At 40.3% G+C, this 22,500-nt stretch overlaps 1 protein-coding gene across 1 annotated transcript in view; it reads right to left on the reverse strand.

Annotated features, from left to right (window-relative positions):
• Nucleotides 1–22,500, reverse strand: part of LOC118799504 (plexin-A2-like) — a 137,708-nt gene that overhangs the window by 55,311 nt on the left and 59,897 nt on the right. The window contains exons 5-8 of the mRNA XM_036559430.1: nucleotides 12,641–12,741; nucleotides 4,896–5,019; nucleotides 3,877–4,030; nucleotides 2,995–3,091 (exon numbers count right to left, since the gene is read on the reverse strand). Of these exons, the coding sequence (XP_036415323.1) occupies nucleotides 2,995–3,091; nucleotides 3,877–4,030; nucleotides 4,896–5,019; nucleotides 12,641–12,741 (476 nt within the window). The remainder of the gene's footprint in view (nucleotides 1–2,994; nucleotides 3,092–3,876; nucleotides 4,031–4,895; nucleotides 5,020–12,640; nucleotides 12,742–22,500) is intronic.

Below are 22,500 nucleotides of genomic sequence, written 5' to 3' on the forward strand. Positions count from 1 at the left end.
CATTCACCACAACATTCACCACAACATTCACCACAGCATCCACCACAGCATCCACCACAACATCCGCCACGACATTCGCCACGACATCCACCACAACATTCGCCACAACATCCGCCACGACATTCGCCACGACATCCACCACGGCATTCACCACATCCACCACAACATCCACCACAACATTCACCACAACATTCACCACAACATTCACCACAACATTCACCACAGCATCCACCACAACATTCACCACAACATCCGCCACAACATCCACCACAACATCCACCACAACATTCACCACAACATTCACCACAGCATCCGCCACAACATCCGCCACGACATTCACCACGACATCCACCACAACATTCACCACAACATCCGCCACGACATCCGCCACGACATCCACCACGGCATTCACCACATCCACCACAACATCCACCACAACATTCACCACAACATTCACCACAGCATCCACCACAACATTCACCACAACATCCGCCACAACATCCACCACAACATCCACCACAACATCCACCACAACATTCACCACAACATTCACCACAGCATCCGCCACGACATTCCCCACGACATCCACCACAACATTCACCACATCCACCACAACATCCGCTACGACATTCACCACAACATCCACCACAACATTCACCACAGCATCCACCATGACATTCTGTGACAAGAACCCTATACAACACATTCTCCATCAATCTGAGGAATCCTTTTACCATGCAAAGAACCACTTAAGCATGAAAGGGTTCTACGTTTCTAAACAGAACCACTGTCTTTGGAAAAAGATGGCTCTTCAAGGGTTGTTTAGTAAAGAAAGTGGTTCTATATAGAACCATGAACACTTAAAGAACCATTTGCATGCTTAAACAGTTGTTTGCGTGGTGAAATGGTTCTTCAGATTGATGGAGAATGTGTTGTATATGGTTCTATATAGAACCTTTTAGAAAATGGTAATCGTAACAAGAGCAGAACTCTTTTTGGTGCTATACAGAACCATTTACCACACTTTTAACATCAATCTGAAGAACTATTTAAGCATGCAAATGGTTCGTTGGATGTTCATGGTTCTACATAGAACCATTGTCTTCACTAAAGAACCCTTGAAGAGTGTACAGTTTATGCATCTTTTCTTTGTATTATAAACACCTGCTTTAGTTTCACCTTTTATTGCACTAAGCACTATGAGCTTAATATAAATAAAGTTATTATTATTATTATTATTGAAGAGAGGGAGGGGGAGGGAGGGGGAAGGTGAGGGAGAGGAGAGAAGCTGTTTACAGTGAAATATTAATATCAGTGTAAGAGTGAGAAACAGAATGCGGAGCTGCAGCTGCTGAAATCCCTGCAGAACAGAGGTTTACACTCAGTACAGATGTTCACATGCTTTCATAAACGCCGCTGCGTTATGAAGACAGATCGGTCGCCTGCATGATTTCAGAGCGAGAGATTAAATATTATATACACTCTTAGCAGTTCTGCTGATGCGAACACCCTCATTACCCTCTGAACTCTGAGCTGAACGGCTGGTGATGTAATCAGGGATGAAAACTGGGAAGAACACTGAAGCTCTTCTTCCCACTACAAAACTAAGGCTGACAAAAGTGAATATTCTGATATTTGACCATTTGTGTGAATTGATGTTAAAGAGGAGCTCCACCGATTTTTTAAAATTTCTACTTAAATGCTTAAGATGTAAACAAAGTCGTTCAGAGTGGTTTGGTGTGAAACGCTCCGTTCTAGATAAACTTACCGAATCAGAACTGTTCACAGTGGTGGTGATAGGAACCAGACGTCCACCTCTAAAAGCTCCCTCACAGAAAGTTACTACATGAAATGGTTATGAAATTCACTGCCTGATGACTGAGACACTGTTTTATGATAGTTTAGAGAACTTAAACTCCATTCATGGTGGAGGGATACATGCAGGGCGCTGTGAGGCAAAATAGTCCCCAAAGAAAACTTATTCTTTCAGATTTTCCACTATTTTCCATCATCAACATTCCATATAGACTCAGAAGACTCATGTAGGTTCACTGGTGGTTCTGGATAGTAAATAAAATGTCTATATTTGTGTTGTAGTCATGGCGACCCCTGGTTCCTATCACCACCACTGTAAAGAGATCTGAACCATCTCACACCAAACCACTCTCACACACTGAATTATGTAAATATTTAGAAAATTTGGTGGAGTTCCCCTTTGAGAGCTGCAGCAATAAAATATTTGGCAATGTTCTGACAAACTAAGGTTCTGTTCACCAAGAGCAAAATCACCACCACAGAAAAAAAAACAAAGGGCACCTTTTAAGCTGCCCATTATAGTTCTTCAAGGGTTCTTTAGTAAAGACAATGGTTCTGTATAGAACCATGAACACTCAAAGAACCCTTTGCATGATTAAATGGTTTCTTGCACGGCGTAAATGTTTCTTCAGATTGACGGAGAATGTGTTGTTTATGGTTCTATATAACACCAAAAAGGGCTCTGCTATTGTTACGATGTCAAGCTTGATATAACATAAGAACGCTGTTGTGGTGCTTTTTAGAACCATTTTCAAAAAGGTGCTGTACAGAACCATATGCAACACACTCTCCATCAATCTGAAGAACCATTTCACCATGAAGACAGCCATTTAAGCATGAAATGGTTCTGCTGATCACCATCGAAACCAGCACTTCATCTCTGTCTGAACAGAATCTCATTTTGCCATTTTCATTTTTCATTTTTTTACAGAATTAAAAAAAAAACAACTTTCTCTTTACATTCCATGATTAATGGACCAATAGAAATGGTCCAAAATTAGTTGGAAAAACTACGCTGTAAGTGAACTGCTGCCCTCTTCAGGTAAGGTCGTTAACCCGCTGTAGGGTGGACGTCACTTTAAAAACGTAAGCGAAAAACTGCCAACAGAAATATCTCTCGATGTTTTTGAAAAGGTCTTGCTGAGATGACAGACTGAGCTAAGAAAGGCTAATACTCACATGCTGTGCATACTGCAGTTGTAGAATTTAACTTCTGTGCTGGCCACCATCTGACCGGTCTCTTTAGAAATCACTTTCAACTCCACACCTGACCAGTCTGAAAGAGGGAGAGGGAGAGAGAGACAGAGAGACGAGAGAGAGAGAGAGAGAGAGAGAGGGATAGAGGGAGAGAGAGAGAGAGAGAGAGAGAGAGAGAGAGAGAGCGAGAGCGAGAGAGAGGGAGAGAGAGAAAGAGAGGGAGAGAGAGAAAGAGAGAGAGAGAGAGGGAGAGAGAGAAGAGAGAGAGAGAGAGAGAGAGAGAGAAAGAAAGAGACCAAAACAGACACAATAAGAAGCTGCCTGACTCACAAACAACCCAAGCCATTAAAGACCCCACAGTTATTAAAGGAAAACTTGATGCTTTGCTTTAATTGATTTCTTCATTGTTCGTCTTTCATAGTTGTTTTATCATCTTTATCATTATTTTCTTGTGTTTCACCTCAAGGCCTATTTTAATATCCCAGATAGTAAGAGGACAGCGGCCCACTGTCGGCCCCCTGACGGCAAAGCTGGCGGCCCACTGGCTTTTTGATTAGCATTTTCTGGGCAACAAAAGGTCACTTTTTATCACTTATTTTTCACTAACAGTCCAACTGACTTATTTTTCCTTCATTTCTGTGTTTTGTTATCCTTTGTAAATTATTTTAGTAAATATATTTAACAGTAATATCATAAATAAAGCCAGTTAGTCCATCTTCATAGATAACAGTGTCAGAAACCACATAATCAAGACTGTTAGAGATACTGAACACCTCCGCACGCTTTAAGATGAGCGAGTGATGAGGACCATGCTAATTAATGCTGTATCACTTTAAGGTCATTATGCCCCCCACCAGCTCTCACCTTGATCTGCAGGTATGAGTGGGATTTCCTTGGCCGTCGGAGAGAGACACATGACCCTGTTCCCGTTGACGTGACCTTCAACCTCAGCCAGACTTCCGAAGGAGCAGCTGACACCAGCCAACAGGTCAGGGACATTACTGACCTCCAGCAGGAGCTGAAAAAACAACACAACACACTGATCAATACTTCACTCTGATCCATACCTCAAACTAAACAGTACCTCACACTGATCAATACCTGATCCTAATCAATACCTCAAACTAATCAGTACCTCACACCTATAAATACCTGATCCTAATTAATACCTCAAGCTGATCAGTACCTCACACTGATCAATGTATCGTCCTAATCATATCTTAAACTAATCAGTCCATAATACTGATCAATACCTGATCCTAATCAATACCTCAAACTAATCAGTACCTCACTCTGATCAGTGTATCATCATAACCAATACCTCAAACTAATCAGTACCTCATACTGATCAACACCTGATCCTAATCAATACCTAAAATTAATCAGTACCTTGCACTGATCAATATCTCATCCCAATCAACGCCAAATTCTGGCCAATATCTCATTCTAATAAATATACAATTCTGGTCAATACATCATCTTAATTAATACACCAAACTAATCAGTACCAATGCCTCATCCTATATCAATACCAAACTCTGATCAAAACCTCATCCTGATCAATACCCCAAAATAATCAGTACCATAGACTCTAAGCACATTCAGTACAGATTCTAATCAATACCTCATATTTTATGAGTAAATTTAAAAGTTCATGTTTATTTTGAAACCTGTTAAATGTTTTTAAATACTGGTTGAATCTAAACAGCAAATTTAAAAGAGAAACAAATATAACATTGTTATAAAATATAATAAACACATAATAAAACTGTAACTTATAGCGTTGAAAAGTGCACTGAGCTCATGCAGAGCAGTTACACAGAAACATAACGCAGAAAAACAAAATAAAAGTCATGAACTAAAGCCTGTAGAGTCAGACTGACCGGGACACTGTGTTCGGACATGGCGATGCTGTCCGGGTGGGCGGTGACTTTAACGCACCGGTCGATCTCTTCAGCGAATCGGAACGGCTCGTCTGATCTCTCACACCTGTCCCGCCTCATACACCTGAGAGAGGAGCAGGCAGGTAAACACACAGCACAACAGGAAAACGCAAGAAAATAATTAGAAGAGTAAACACTGTTTCACTCCCCCTCCATTCAGCCTACAACCGTTTGGCCCCGCCCATTCAGGCTACAACATTTTAGCCCCTCCCATTCAGCCTACAGCAGTTTAGTTTCATCCATTCAGCTTACAGAAGTTTAGCCCCGCCCATTCAGCCTACAGCAGTTTAGCTCCTCCTATTAAACCTACAGCTGTTTTGCTCCACCCATTCAGCCTACAGCAGTTTAGTTTCATCCATTCAGCCTACAGAAGTTTAGCTCCACCCATTCAGCCTAAAGCAGTTAAGCCCCTCCCAGTCTACAGCAGTATAGCCCAACCCATTCATGTGTTAAAGAGTGCTGTTCCTGCAGAGAGCCTGTAGCAGAATTATTGCAAAGGAAGTTTTTGAGTGAGGCACAATACAGGGCATCCAATCAGAATAGAGCTTTATTTACATATATCAGTCTTAAAGGTACAGCAACAAGAGATGTTGGAAACATGATAACGTACAAATGATTTATGACTGTTCTTGGCACACAGAGAAAGAGAAAATGAGAGAGAAAGAGTGAAAAAAAGGAAGAGGACAGGCAGAGAGGGAGAGAGGTCTAGGGAAAGAGAGGGGAGATACAGAGGGAGAGAGAGAGATAAAAAAGAAAGAAAGAGAAAGAAACAGAATAGTGAAAGAGAGAGAGAAGAAAAGGGGAAGAAAAAACGTAGAGTATGTATATTAGAAAAAGGTAGAATATGAGCTCTTTAATATAATGTATGACGAGGGGCATCAAAAGGCGTCTAAAAATGCAAACTGACAAAATGTCAACAACCGCCGTGTCTGGAGTGACAACGAGCGCTGACTGTCAGAGTGAAGACTTCAAGGTGACACACACACACACACACACACACACACACACACACACACACACACACACAGGCACACACACACACACACACACACACACACACAGCACACACACACACACAGACACACACACACAGACACACAGGCACACAGACACACAGGCACATAGACACACACACAGACACACACACATACACAGACACACAGGCACACAGACACACACACAGACACACACACAGACACACACACACATACACAGACACACACACAGACACACACACAGACACACACACATACACAGACACACACAGACACACACACACACACACAGGCACACACACACAGACACACACACAGACACACACAGACACACACACAGGCACACAGACACACACACACAGGCACACACACACAGACACACACACAGACACACACACACACACACAGGCACACAGACACACACACAGACACACACACATACACAGACACACACAGACACACACACAGAGACACACACAGACACACACACACACACACACACACACAGACACACACACAGACACACACACACACACACACACACACAGACACACACACAGACACACACACATACACAGACACACACAGACACACACACAGAGACACACACAGACACACACACACACACACACACACACGCACACAGACAAACAGGCACAGATACACACACACGCACAAACACACACACACAGACAAGCTCTCAAAGTCATTCAAACATCTCCACTATAATTGCCTCACAAAGGCATTGAATCAAAGCTCAGCTACAAGTGCGGTTGCCATGGTTACCACCCATACAAACAGCCCCATCAGACACAACACACATATACGCTCGGGTCCTCTCAGTGTAATTATTATGGCTGGAATCTGATGATTCAGACGCTGTTGTTGAAATTTGTGTAAAAGCTGCTGCTTGTGTCCTGAAAAACACCAACTACTGACAAAAAGCACTACTGAGTATATGTACTACTGAATACGCACACTACTAAACAAACTCGCTACTGAATTCACGCACTACTGAATACATACACTACTGAATTTACACAGTACTGAATTCACGCACTAGTAATAAAACTCACTACTGAATAAACGCGCTACTAAATACATGCACTACTGAATATACACACTACTGAATATATGCACTACTGAATAAACACACTTGAATAAACGTCTTACTGAATATATGCACTGCTGAATAAATGCACTATTGACTACATGCACTACTGAACACATGTACTACTGAACATAAGCACTACTGAATAAACAAACTAATGAATATATGCACTACTGAACACATGAACCATTCAAAAATCACACACATTATTGAATACACACACTACTGAATAAACGTTATGCTGAATGCATGCACTACTGAATATATGCATTACTGAAGAAATGTTCTATTGAATACATTATTGAATACTGAACACACTACTGAACATACACAACACTGAATACACACACTACTCAATAAATGCACTTAACACACACTGAATAAACATACTACTGAACATACACATGAATCAACAAACTAATAAATATATACACTACTGAACACATGAACTATTAAAAATCACATTGCTTAATACACATGCTACTGAATAAACGCTGTACTGAATGCATGCACTACCGGGTATACACATTACTTAAGAGGAATTCTAGTGAATACATACACTACTGAATACTGAACACATTACTGATAACACTATTACTGAATATATGCACTACTGAATAAATCCACTGCTGAATACAAGTACTAGTGAATATACGCATGACTGAATACACATACTACTGAACAAATGCACTACTTAGTACACACACAACTGACTAAAACACTGCTGAACACAAGCACTAGTGAATATACAAACTACTGAACACATGCAGTACTGAATATATGCACTATTGACTACACACTTCTCAATAAACTCACCACTGAAAACACGCACTACTGTATATAGGCTCTACTGAAGGCACACATTACTGAGTATATGCACTACTGAATACATGTACCACTGAATATACATACTACTGAATGCACTTAAAAGAATGAAGCACAAGAATCGGTTTTGTAAATGAAATGTGAGCGTGAAGAACCTTTTAAAAATCTGCAGAACCTCCACATAATGCAAAGCTTTCTACACTAATTTTTCCTAGAACCCAATGTAGCCAATCACCATTTATTTCTTTTTTAGAGTGTAAGAACGTCCCTGATCTCTTCTATTTGAATAAAAAGGCTCATGATCAACGCTGGAAACCCAACGGCTTTGCAAGGAAACAACAAAACCATCAAATATTCATACAGACAGAAACTAATGAATAAACGCCCAGAGCCTAAAAGTGTCTAACACTAACATTAGGTTCAAACTATGCTATAATCTCTTTATTATCTCATACAGAGCCCTACAGTGAGTCAGTGAATCTGATTGGAAGTAAAATGCGAACACTGTGAGGTTTAGGAGACGGTTATAACTCTAATGAATCTCCCTTCAGATATGAAAGCCCCACCCAGCTCTGATATATCATAAAAAATTATAATTAACAGCCTCATATTTAATAAGGATCAGGAAATAGGACAGGAATGAGGATCAGTCTCACTGAGATTCATATAAAGTGAGATTGGATATAAAACAAGCTGGTGTCTTTGAAATATAAACACACCCAGGAGTCCAATAAACTCTAGAAAATTGCCTAATAAATGTTGGGGAAACGCTAAAGAAGGACCTTGGGGCGAAGCTTGGGTTACGCTGAAGTACATCTGAAGAAAGAGAGAAATTCTCGGGAATCACTGGGGAAATGCTGTGAGTATATCGTAAGGAACTACTGAGGAATCACTGAGGGAAAACTAGAGAACCACTGGAGAAACACTGTAAAACAATGTACTGGGAAATTGTAGTGAGAAACATTAGAGAGACTCAGAGAAATGCTTACGAAATCAGAGAGAAATGTGGGATAAACACTGGAGAAACACTGGAAAAACACAGGAGCAATGTTGCAGAAACAATACAGAAACACTGGAGAAATGCTACACAAACACTGGAGAAATACTGGAGAAATACTGGATGAGAACTGAATACATTCTGTGGAGACACTGTAGAAAGACTGAAGAAATGCTGGATGAACACTACAGAAAAACTGGAAAAATGACGGATGAACACTGGAAAAATGTTGGAGAAATGCTGGGGAAACACTGGAGAAATGTTGGAGAAACACAGGAGAAATACTGGACGAACACTGCAGAAATACTGGACAAACATGGGAGAAATGTTGGAGAAACACCAGAGAAATGCTGGACGAACACTGGAGAAATGTTGGACAAACACTGGAGAAATGTTGGAGAAACACTGGAGACATGCTGGAGGAACACTAGGGAAACACTAGAGAAATACTGGAAAAACTCTGCAGAAACACTGGAGAAAGCCTGGGTGAACACTAGAGAAACATTGGAGCAACACTGGAGAAATGTTGGGTGAGCACTAGAGAAACAGTGGGGAAATACTGGATGAACACTGGAGAAATACTGGGGAAACACTAGAGAAACACTGAAGAAATGCTGGGGAAATACTAGAAAAATGCTGGGTGAACACTGGAGAAACACTGGAGAAATACTGGAGAAATGCTAGTTGAACACTGGAGAAATACTAGGGAAACACTGGAGAAACACTGGAAAAATACTGGAAAAATTCTGGAGAAATACTGGAGAAATGTGAATAAACACTGGAGAAATAATGGGACAACACTGGACAAACACTGGAGAAATACTGGATGAACATTGGAGAAATACTGGATGAACACTGGAGAAATACTGGGACAACACTGGACAAACACTGGAGAAATACTGGATGAACATTGGAGAAATACTGGATGAACACTGGAGAAATACTGGAGAGACATTGGACAACACAGGAGACGTGCTGTAGAAACACTTGGAGGAACAACGAAGAAACTTTGGATAAATGTTGAAGAAACCTGGGAAAAACACTGGAGCAACCTTGGAGAACTCCTGCTTAGCTCCTCGCTGCCTGAGGGCTGTGAGGCGCCTTTGAAACCTCTCTGTGTGTTCCGAGCCGTGCTGCTCCTCCAGGAGGCCTTTTCATTTAATTAAGTGTCTCATTTCTGTTCGGCTAACCGGAGATGATGTCTCTCCCCTGAAAAGCTGTCTAGAAGTTAACAAATTAGACTTTTTATCCTCCAATTATGCAGCAGGAAGAAAAGAGGGAGAACACGGATCCACAAAGCCAAGCTTAAAAAGAAATGTGATCAGGCAAAAGACCACAGACGGAATAACACGTCAGGGACGTCTGACTTCTGGACCAGAACGGTCAAATCGCAGGTAATAATTCACTCCTGCTGCTGAACGGGATCAAACGGACAGTGGAGTAAACTGATCCGACGTTTCGAGGCAGAAACATGCAGCGCGGAGTCGACGGCAGCTGGGCGGTGCTTTGCGAGGCGAGATTACGGTAATGATGTTGATTCAATTCTGTAATGATATTGATTGGGTTGATAACATTGATTCGGTAATGATGTCATTTGTCGAACTGGAGGTGAATTGTGCTTGACATTTGTTTCAGGAACAGAACTAATGCTGTCCACAGTGTAGTGAGATGCATTATATGAAGAAAGAGCTCTACCAAAGCTGTATGGATTTCCTGTCAAACTGAGTGGCTCCAATTTTCTGTAAGGCTGGGCGTACACTACCTGACTTTTCGCCCGATTTTAAGCCCGATTCGCCCCTTGTGACAAATTTTGAAAATCTGAAGCGATTCTCCAGGTTGGAAACTCGATCGGAAGCGACTGACAACGGAGATGATCTGCAGCGTGAGAGGAGAAACGAGTGAATCTTTATCTATCCAATCAAACTCTGAGATCAGAGACCCTCCGATATTATCAGACATGTTTGATATTTACGACTCAGAATGTTCATGAGTCCTGCAGTGTGAGACGGTCAGAGATCCACTTAACGAGTGATTCAATCAGAGAGCTAGAAGAGCGGAGAAACAGGCGAAGAGATGCGCGTGAACAGTGGAGCGGAGACAGAGGAGCTGTGTGTAAAACACAGGCAGATAAGAGTCGATATCATGATTATAATGTTGATCCAGATCAGGTCACTGTCTTTACAGTTTCAGCTCAGCTGCCAGTTTGTAGTGAAATACTTCTCCAGCTCTCACTGTGATATCAGCGTTTCTCACCACATCTTAATGCCCAGTTTACACTTTCACTCCGCATAAAAGCACAAACAGATCCAGTAAGTCTAGCTTTGTTTGTGTCATGTGACTTCTGGAGGACATCTGGGAGTTTGAGCTCTTATTCATAGCTGAAAGTCGTTATGACTACATTCACATTACAAGCCTCGTTGCTCAAATCCAATTTTTTGCTCATATCCGATCTCTCTGACACGATGGTTCACACTCGTTTAGGTAAGTGACTCAAATCTGTCATTAATGTGACAAACCGGCGTCCTGAAATGACCCTCATGAGCTCATCCTACTCAGTAACGTCACGTGAATGAATCACTGCATCATCAGCACAAACTAACGAGCAGAACGAGCTTCGCTGAGAAGATCATTAACTCTGATCAGCTCTCAGCTTCATTATTAGAGCGAGACGAAGGAGAAAAAGGTGAGATGAGCTGCTTTTCCACAGTTTACAGGCTTTAACTTCTGTTCAGCGCTGCTGCCATGGTAACGCTGAATGATGGCGCAGCGCAGTGGAGAAAAAGCACATGAATTCCGATCTGAGCATCACATTAAAGTCGCATGGCCAAGAATTGGATACATATCCGATCTAGGACCACATACGAAAGTGGCTCAGGTCGGGTTTGAAATGATCAGATTTGTGTCCACACAGCTCTCAAAACATCAGATCTGAGTCACATTAGGGCAGAAAATCAGATCTGTGGCACTTTAAACTGGTAATGTGAACGTAGCCTCTGTGTGTTATTCTCTCTCTGAGCCGTGTTGTCTAGTCTGAGCGCCTCACGACAAAAAGACAAGAAATTCTGTGACAAACTGACATTAAGTTTGTGTTCCTCTCTGTTCTACAAATCTAAGATTTTAAAAGTCGTGTAGTAATAAAACATCCAGCCTAAAATATCAAAAAATGGCGAGTGATGATTTAGCTGTGCAGTTAGCATCATGCTAATTGGTGGAGAAAAAGATTCCACCACTTCTTAGCTATATTAGCTTTAGGGGGTAAACGGGGTACATTTGATTCTTCACCAAACGTTTCCTTTCTGGATTCACTCACTGGACCGTTGGAGGTTGTGTGAACTGGGTATTGACCCTGAGGGGAAACTCTGGCAGGTCCTCAGCAGTCGGACTGGAGATTTTGGTTTTCAAAATGTTGCATTATTGAAGATACTGAAGATGAAGAAGCAGCATTTGATCCCAAAACATAATAGAAATGTATTAGAATCCCATTCTAAGCTACAGAAGCTGCGACTCTCACACCAGCGAAGGCTGCTCTGAAGGGAAAACAGAGAGATTGGAGAAATCGTTGTTTTATACTGTGATTCAAGAAGCATTGATTGTTTTGCATGGGATAAAAAAATGAACATGTGGCAGCAGCAGTGTAAAGGAAAATAATCACAATGCACTTTAGCGCTGCGCCTGTACCACACAGAGAGGATCTATAAAACTAATTTAGCACACAATCGATGATCAGTGCCCTATTTACTGTGTGTGTGTGACTCACTTGTTGTGGAGAACACACCAGCCGCAGTGAGGGTCTCCTGAGCTCAGACACTCCACACACCTGCTGTACTGCTCACAGAACTCCACTGGCACCTGGGTCACCTACACACACACACACACACACACACACACAGGGAGAGAGAAAGACATGAATACCTTTACATATACTGTAGTAGGAGTAGTAGTAATAGTATTATTATTATATACATATACTATATATACTACTGCTACTACTACTAACACTACTATTAATAATAATAAGGTTTCATAGGTATATATATGTATGTATACACATACATACACACACACAGACTTTCTGCAGGAACAACACTCCCTACCACTTTAATGTGAATGGGTGGGGCTCAACTGCTGTAAGCTTGTTCAATATGTATTATACATATACAAGTACCTACATGCAATTAACAATGACAGTATCTAAAAAAATTGGAATATATGTATCTAAATACACTGTCTCATATATATAATGTGTTAATATCTAAATGTAAAAAAGTCCCATTTGTATAATGTATTTACAGGTATCTATATATAATAATAATTTTCTAAGCCTAAATCAAAAAGAAATTATTTTGCTCTTTCATTTTTAAGAAATGAAACAAAGTTTTTGGAAAAAGCACTTCATACAGTTTTATACAGTTTTCTTGCTGCTGTAAATTAGTCTTGTTTTTATCTGATTTCACAACAAAGTCTGTCCTGAAAATGTACAGAAACACACACACACACACACAATCTCACACACACACACACACACACACACACACAATCTCACACACACACACACACACACACACACACACACACACACATACACATACACACACACTAACTCTCATAATGAAGAAACTTCTTCTAATCAGAGTTTTAGCCTTGTTTCTAATCACGATGCTAATGGCATCTATTGATGAACTACACCAGAATCTATACGCTCGATCAATAAGTGAGCTGTGTGCTCTGTCTGAGTGTACAGCTCTAGCTGTTTCACAGGGGAGTGCTGGTAAACGAGGTGAGTGACCTCACATTCACAGACGAACTGCTTTCATACCTCGTTACACACAACAAGCAGAGAGCATACTAATGCACTCTACAGCAGAGCCTCTACAGCAGAGTGAACACTACTGTAAACCAGAGCACACACTAATATACTCTACAGCAGAGTGAACACTAATACACTCTACAGCAGAGTGGACACTAATATACTCTACAGCAGAGTGGACACTAATATACTCTACAGCAGAGTGAACACTAATATACTCTACAGCAGAGTGAACACTAATATACTCTACAGCAGAGTGAACACTAATATACTCTACAGCAGAGTGGACACTAATATACTCTACAGCAGAGTGAACACTAATATACTCTACAGCAGAGTGAACACTAATATACTATACAGCAGAGTGAACACTAATATACTATATAGCAGAGTGAACACTAATATACTCTACAGCAGAGTGAACACTAATACACTCTACAGCAGAGTGGACACTAATATACTCTACAGCAGAGTGGACACTAATACACTCTACAGCAGAGTGAACACTAATATACTCTACAGCAGAGTGAACACTAATATACTCTACAGCAGAGTGAACACTAATATACTCTACAGCAGAGTGAACACTACTGTAAACCAGAGCACACACTAATATACTCTACAGCAGAGTGAACACTAATATACTCTACAGCAGAGTGGACACTAATACACTCTACAGCAGAGTGAACACTAATATACTCTACAGCAGAGTGGACACTAATACACTCTACAGCAGAGTGAACACTAATATACTCTACAGCAGAGTGAACACTAATATACTCTACAGCAGAGTGGACACTAATATACTGTACAGCAGAGTGAACATTAATACACTCTACAGTGGAGTGAACATTAATATACTCTACAGCAGAGTGGACACTAATACACTCTACAGTGGAGTGAACATTAATATACTCTACAGCAGAGTGGACACTAATACACTCTACAGTGGAGTGAACATTAATATACTCTACAGCAGAGTGAACATTAATACACTCTACAGCAGAGTGAACATTAATACACTCTACAGCAGAGTGAACATTAATACACTCTACAGCAGAGTGAATACTAATATACTCTACAGCAGAGTAAACACTAATATACTCTACAGCAGAGTGAACATTAATACACTCTACAGCAGAGTGAACAATAATATACACTACAGCAGAGTGAACACTAATATACTCTACAGCGGAGTGAACACTAATATACACTACAGCAGAGTGAACACTAATATACTCTACAGCAGAGTGAACACTAATATACTCTACAGCGGAGTGAACACTAATATACTCTACAGCGGAGTGAACACTAATATACTCTACAGCAGAGTGAACACTAATATACACTATAGCAGAGTGATTACTAATATACTCTACAGTAGAGTGAACACTAATATACTCTTCAGTGGAGTGGACACTAATATACTCTACAGCAGAGTGAACACTAATATACTCTACAGCAGAGTGAACACTAATACACTCTACAGCAGAGTGAACACTAATACACTCTACAGCAGAGTAAATTCTACTATACTCTGAACAATATCCCAGAAGATTGCTATGGGGTTGCTAGGTGGTAGCGATGGTATCCCAGGTGGTTGCTAGGGTGTTGCTAGGTGGTTATCCCAAGAGGTTGCTATGGGGTTGCTGGGCGGTTGCTATGGTATCCCGGGTGGTTGCTAGCGTGTTGCTAGGCGGTTGCTAAGGTATGTAAGAAGTTTGCTATGGGGCTGCAACGTGGTTGCTATGGTATCCCCGGCGGCTGCCAGGTGGTTGCTACGGTATCCTACATGGTTAATAGGGTGTCATTGTAATATAAGCTGAGTGCACAAACTTTTGTACCATTTATTCCTATGTGGAAAATATTGTCCTTTAACAATGACTGTATGAAACCTGTACGTCCAATCAAAAACCATCATTCCCAATCATACCAAACATTCCCGGCAGGAAGAAGAAAACGAAGAAGAATATAAATCGGACGACAATAACGTTGCACATTGTTTTGCAACATGCAATCACTAATCACTCTGTACTCTAAAAGTACTTGTGGTTCCAGAGAATGTGTAGCTCAGCTGTGCTGATGCTATATAACATACAGCACTATATACAACAACAGCACTAACATACCGTAGCAGAACATCACCGACTTCACCGCGTTAATATTAATACTACCGAACGGTCAGAAAATACACCACGGTCCAGATATGAATGGCGTGACCTTTTCCTCAGCCTTTCTTTCTGTACGGTAGTGAACACAGTCGTGCGGTCAGTGGGCCTGATTGTAGGTCAGTCAAGAAGATGAGTGAATGTGGGTCAGTGTGTCAGAGGGCGACTCTTATTTTGTAATCTGAACATGGTTCAGCAGTGCTGTAATTTCTTAATGGTTTTCTGTTACAAAAGAAGCTCAGAATCTGAACTCGACAGCCTAAAACAGTGGAGCTGCAGGAGGAGCAGACTTAAAAATCAGAGCTGTTTCTAAAGGACCCTTGGCCCACGGGTTTCTGTATTTATTTATTTTTCCCTTGAGATCCACTTTGTGTGGTTTTGAGCACCACACAGTCATACTTCATTGTTCCTCCAAGCTCTCTTTATCCCTCAGAACTCAACAGGCTGTCTTTGTTACTGTGAATTTAAGACTGATATATGTAAATGAGGTGTGTTCTGAAGTGTACGGACGGGGAGCGAAGGGTGTGTTTTTAAACCTTAACAATGTTTAATTTGCAGTTGTATTATCAAAGCACTACAAAAATCATATATATATATATATATATATATATATATATATATATATATATATATATATATATATATATATATATATATATATATAACTAAGATTTATATACAACAATACAACAAATTAGAAGAGAAAGTGTTAATTATCAATGAATAGTATAAAAGTATATAATAATAATAATAATGCATGCAGTACATAATAAGAGAGAAAAAAGTTAATTATGAAATATATTTATGTAATTAAAAAGGGTAAAGCAGAAATGAAAAGAAAAAAACACTTCTATATTCCATATGCATATATAAGAGTGAGTGAAAGAAAAGGTTTGTACACATGTCTTGCTGCAGTGGACGCTAATGGACCCTCTCCTGATATAATCAATAATTTATTCTTTATCTCCCAATGTCCTGAAGCTGTTTATCGGTTTTTAAAATGGGTTAAAATATTTATTTCTGATAGATTCATATTTTGAGCAGTTCAGTGGGAAGTTTGAAGTTCTCTCTCTTTCTCTCTAGAAATATGCTCTCTCTGTCTCGCTCTCTCTTTCTCGCTGTGCTCTCTCTGCTCTCTCTCTTCCTCTTGCAGCTCTCTTACCCTTGCCATCCTCTCTCTTTCTCACCCTCTTCACTTTCTCTCTCTCCCTCTCTGGTTCTGTTGGAGATCATGGCAGCAATTTCCTGATGTAAGCAATCTCAAATGGAGAGCAGATTAGAGCTTATATCTCCAGCCTGACCACTGTAAGTGCTCTCTCTCTCTCTCTCTCTCTCTCTCTCTCTCTCTCTACCTCTCTCTCTCTCTCTCTCTCTCTCTCTCGGATTATCCCCTGCTTTTCCCCAAAATGGATTTCTATCTCCTTCCATTTTCCACCCTTTCTTTTCATCTTTTCCTCACTGCTTATAAAAGTGTTTCCATTAGCAAAAACACTCTGACGGCGCTCACACTCTCAACACACACCCACAGACCCCACGCTGTTCCCCCTCAGCTCTGTCTGCGTGTGGATTTGTTTACTATTCTGATTTTACCTGAGTGGCCAGACACTCCGAATATTAATGAGATGCTAATTAGAGCAGGTGCCACAAAGCCTTCCTGACCTGCTGGCTGACGCTGATATAAAAGCCTGACCTCTCTCGTGTTCAGCAGAGTTTTTACAGAGAGCCATGAGGCAAATAGCTCAGCAGCTAATGTGAATAAATGTACAACACTAAACGCTAACACCCTCACACCTTCACCCCTCGCCCTCTCCGTACCGCACTAACACAGAGCGTCCATCTGAGGCCTTTATTTACCAGCCCGAGGGCCAGCGTGCATTATTCATACACGGCTGCAGGCGTTCAATATTTACAGCCATTCATTTCTAAAGCTGCACATTAGGTTTAGGACGGACTGTAAACGGAAGACACACTGGGACATCTGGCGCGAACAGATAGCAGTGAAAGGGCAACTAATGTCCAGCACTGGGCAAACTCTTATTACATTTAGTTTAATCCAAAAGAGTTGGGACAGCGTGTGAAATGCTAACGAACACAGAAACCAGTGAGAGAAACCAGTAAGTTCTGCTTGACCTGTATTACACTGAACAGTACAGAAACATGATATTTGATGTTTTTCTTTCATTTTTGCTCTTTTCAAATTTGATGCCTACAAAAAAATGTTGAGAGAGGAACATGTTTACCAGCAACCCTCAGCAAACAGGGCTCTACATAGTACCACAAAGGCGACAAGCTCTTTAAACTACTTCTTTAAAGAACCACACACAACAGCTTCTCCATCACAGAGCAGAACCAGCTAACCATGGTTCATTTATCTCAATACGAGGGGCAGATAACAGGCCATTTTGGTGGACTTTCCCTTTAATTGTCAGCACAACATCTCATGAACTTTTATAAGTTTTGTTTTATAATTAGTCAAATGACACAAATGACAATTTTTTTCTTACTGGCAATATCACAATTAATAAAAACTGAAAAAAAGGGGAGTTGGGAGTTGGTTTGTACCAGTGCTTTGCATTTTGTTGCCACATAGCTTCATGCAACAATGGAACTGCACACTGCAGTACATACAATGTAAATGAACCAATACATGCCTTTGGAGCACATTCATCACTCAAGCATAACAAAAACATTCAGAATTTCCACATACGTTACATTACGCACTTTTGTAGAATTCAGAACGGTATGAAAACAATCATATTGATAAAATCATCTACTTTGAATGTAAAAGAAAGTGCTAGAAATGTCCAGCGTGTCCAGTTGCTTGCACTTTCCCCATTCTCAGGAGTTCAGACACGTTTTGAAAATGTGCAGCTCAGAAAATCAAGAATTCTTAATATAAAATGAAGAACAGATCCAGGCTTATTTCTGTTGGGCCTCCCTCTAAAACAAAAGCAGAAAAAGCTGAAAAAGAAGCACAGACTGCAACAGGGAGACACACATAAAGCCTTCAGCTTCTCAGTGTAAAAGAAAAAAGTGGACTTTCATTTTGCAGTCAAGCGAAAAAAAAGAAAGTCCTGGTTGCCGACAGCACGCAGTAAAGGTCTGAGCTCTAACGCAACATAATCTGAATTTTGGAGGATAACGTTAAAAGCACTGTGAAGGTAATCTGATCCATGTTTGTGGACATCAGCTTTTCAGATTACGCAACATGGATTTGGTGAAACTTATGTCACATAACTGAACGTCTGCTCAGAGCGTCTGTGTTTGACTGCGAAGCCGAATCAGAACAGCTTTAATTCCCACGTACGTGAAATTTATCTCGATACATTTGAAGCTACTCATCACAGAATGTATGGAACACGCCCAGCCGGGGTGGCAACAGTCGATACAGCATAGTATCACAATATTTTGCGACAATACTGCGTCGATACACTGATGCCACGTATCGATACTCATTATAAAAATGTAAAGTTTTTATTACAGTGTCGGTCAGTCTGTCTGCTTCACAATCCCATTTTACCGCAATAACAATGACAGAAGTGAGACGAACAGACTGAAAACTTCATCTCATTAGATCAGGGGTGCACAACTCCGATCCTGGAGGTCCAGCACAGCTCAGCAGTTCCCCTCAAACACACTCACTAAACCTGGCAATTGAATCAGGTGCTTTCGAGGAGGGAAATCACCAAACTCGGCTCTCCAGGACTGGAGCTGTGCCCCACTGCGTTAGTTAAAACAGATGTTGACAAAGTTTTCCTTTTGGGACATAATTTACAGTTGAAAAAAAGGTCATAAATCACAATATATCTCAACACTAAATTAATTTTTAAAATCGCAATAATATATTGTGGCTAAAGTATCGTGATCATATCGTATCGTGGGGCCTTTGGTGATTCACACCTCTACTGCACATGAGAGAGATACAGAAAAGACTACAAAAATACAGAATAATAATAATAAAAGACAATCAGGGTGGTTAAGCGCTCTCAACTCACAAGGATTTCTTAAGTCTGAAAACAGTGTGAGAAATAAATTTTGTACAAAGCTGTGCAGACTTTACACTTAAATGGTTCTTCAAGCGTTCTTTAGTAAAGACAATGGTTCCATATAGAACCATTTGGTCACTCAAAGAACCATTTGGATGCTTAATATATGGTTCTATATAGCACAATGTTATAATGTCAAGCTTGTAGCAATAGGAGAACCTTTTTCAGGTGCTATATTGAATCACTGTTGGCTGCGTAATGATGTTTTTCTCAACGCAAGCATGTGAAGGCAGCCTTACTTGCAAATTTTAGCGCAAAATATTTTTTTTAATTAAATTAAAACTTTCATTTTTCAAATTTAAATTAAATTAAAATTTATTTGCTGAGTTTAACCTGTCTGAAAAAAAAACTAAATAAAGGAGGGGCCATTACTTTTGCACAGGCCAATTTTTTTTTGCTTTAAATAAACAAAACACTATCTGACCAGTCACAACCTTTTGCATCCGACTGGATACTGTTTCGTCTTTTTGGCCCTCGGCCCACCACTGCACTCTGGCCCCACAAGGCAAAAAGTTTACGCACCCTGCTTTAGAGACTACTGCAGCAGTGCTGAGGTGGGAGGGGTACTGGGGGTTGTTTACAACAGATGTAGCCATGGTTAAATTTTTATATTTGGCCGCAGTGTCCCTTCACCCTATAATTCTCTCCATATGGTTCTAATTCACACCTCACTGACAAACACACATCAGTTATTCTCACATCATGATGACGGATGGACTGTGTGTGTGTGTGTGTGTACAGATGTTGACGGTGTGATGAGGTCACGGGGTCATGACACTGTGTGTATGTGGTGATGGAGGTCAGACAGAGGTGAAGCCGAAGAATGATAAACAACACACACACACACACACGCTGGTCTGCTGGTCAAATGACATGTTTTGTAACAGTGTGAATAATGAACACATCCTCTACAGATAACACACTTTTGCACATTTTAATACACAATTACTGTTTATTTGCTGAATTTAACATAAAAAATGTAAATCTAGAATATAAAGTGTGCCATTACTTTTGCATAGGCCAAACTGTATGCTCTATTTTTTTCCAGTATGTTAAATTTAGCTAATAATCAATAATTTTGCATTAACGTGTGCAGAAGTGTGTTCTCTGTGGAGGATGTGTTCACTTATTCACACTTACAACAATATGTAATTTGGCCAGGGGTGCACAAACTTTTGCACACAGCTGCAGGTATTAACCAAGGTAAGTTTTGGGTACAAACTCCAAAGTACTGTGTAATTATTTAGTGTAAAATGATGATAAGTTCCGAGTCAGCTTGGCTAAATTATAGTGAAATGATTAACAGGTTCTAAATATGAATTTGATAAAGGACTCAGTAAAACTCATTTATCTCATAAATACCAGGAGTAACAAGGTGGGAAACACAAACATTCACTAAACCTCACTGTAAAGTCACGTTTAAACAGGAAAGCAAATCAGAAACCATAATGCGCCTCATTCAAAATTCAGTCCAGGCTCAAAACACTATAACTTCAGTGTGAGTGGGCGGAGCTAAACTGCTGTAGGTGATATATGTAAATGCTTTGGTTTCATGACATCACAAAAACAATGATTTCCTTAGTTTTCTTGTATGGACTGTAAGGACGGAGTGGTAACACTTTACTGGTCATAAGGCTACATGACACCTACATAAGCTTGTCATGACAACTGACATAAACCTACATAAATGTTTATAAATGCCTATTCAAATAGACGTCATCTGTCATAAAAACTACTTTAGCGAACTTGGCAAATGGGCAAATTTATGTAGGGCTATATCAGTTGTCATTACAAGCTTATGTAGGTGTCATAAAGCCTTATGACCAGCACTCTACAGTAAAGTGTTACCGACAGAGTGAACTGCAGGACGGCGCATTATAAAGTGTTGTTAAAACTGTATTTGAACACACAGCGCACTGCAGCTGGGCTTCAGGTCACAACTACGGAGGGTTTGAGGGCTCAAATTCAGAAAATGCACCTAGCATTTCTAGTAGTTAACTATTGGTTAGTTGCTAATTGCTAGTTAGTTCTTCTAAAACCTGAGCATCTTTATCTACTATTTATTTGCCATAATGAATTAACCAAACCGGTCTTCAGAGGAGGCCCAATGATTTTTGGGAACAAAAATGCATGTCCAAAACTTTTATTTCACTTTTTTTCACAGAATCATTCTTGTATTTAAACTCTGCAAGTATTTCAGAGCTACCCTTGTTTCATTATTAAGTTTTGTATGGAAAGAAAAGGATCCAACTCTTGAAACACAGAGTGGAAAACAGGCCAATCAGGAGTTGTTTTTCGCTGTGGTATCAAGGTACATACAGCTAAGCGAGCTTTCCTATTGGTTAGGACTTCAGGAGCTGAACAGAAGTCTTAAAGCATTACATTAACTCTCAGCATAACTATGAAGTGACAGAGGAATCGACCAATTTTGATTTAAAAATGATTTAAATTCTGGGCCTTCTGTAAGTTCTAGATACGACGGCGGCTCTACAACAGAGCGCTCTACTGAGAGAGTAACCGTAAAACTTCTACAAGGTAAAATACAGACTAACTTGTCTCTACAGCTTCAAGTAAAAGTGTACAACAATAAAAAATG

The sequence above is a fragment of the Colossoma macropomum genome, unplaced genomic scaffold (assembly GCF_904425465.1).
Source record: "Colossoma macropomum unplaced genomic scaffold, Colossoma_macropomum, whole genome shotgun sequence".
In the NCBI taxonomy this organism is placed as follows: Eukaryota; Metazoa; Chordata; class Actinopteri; order Characiformes; family Serrasalmidae; genus Colossoma; species Colossoma macropomum.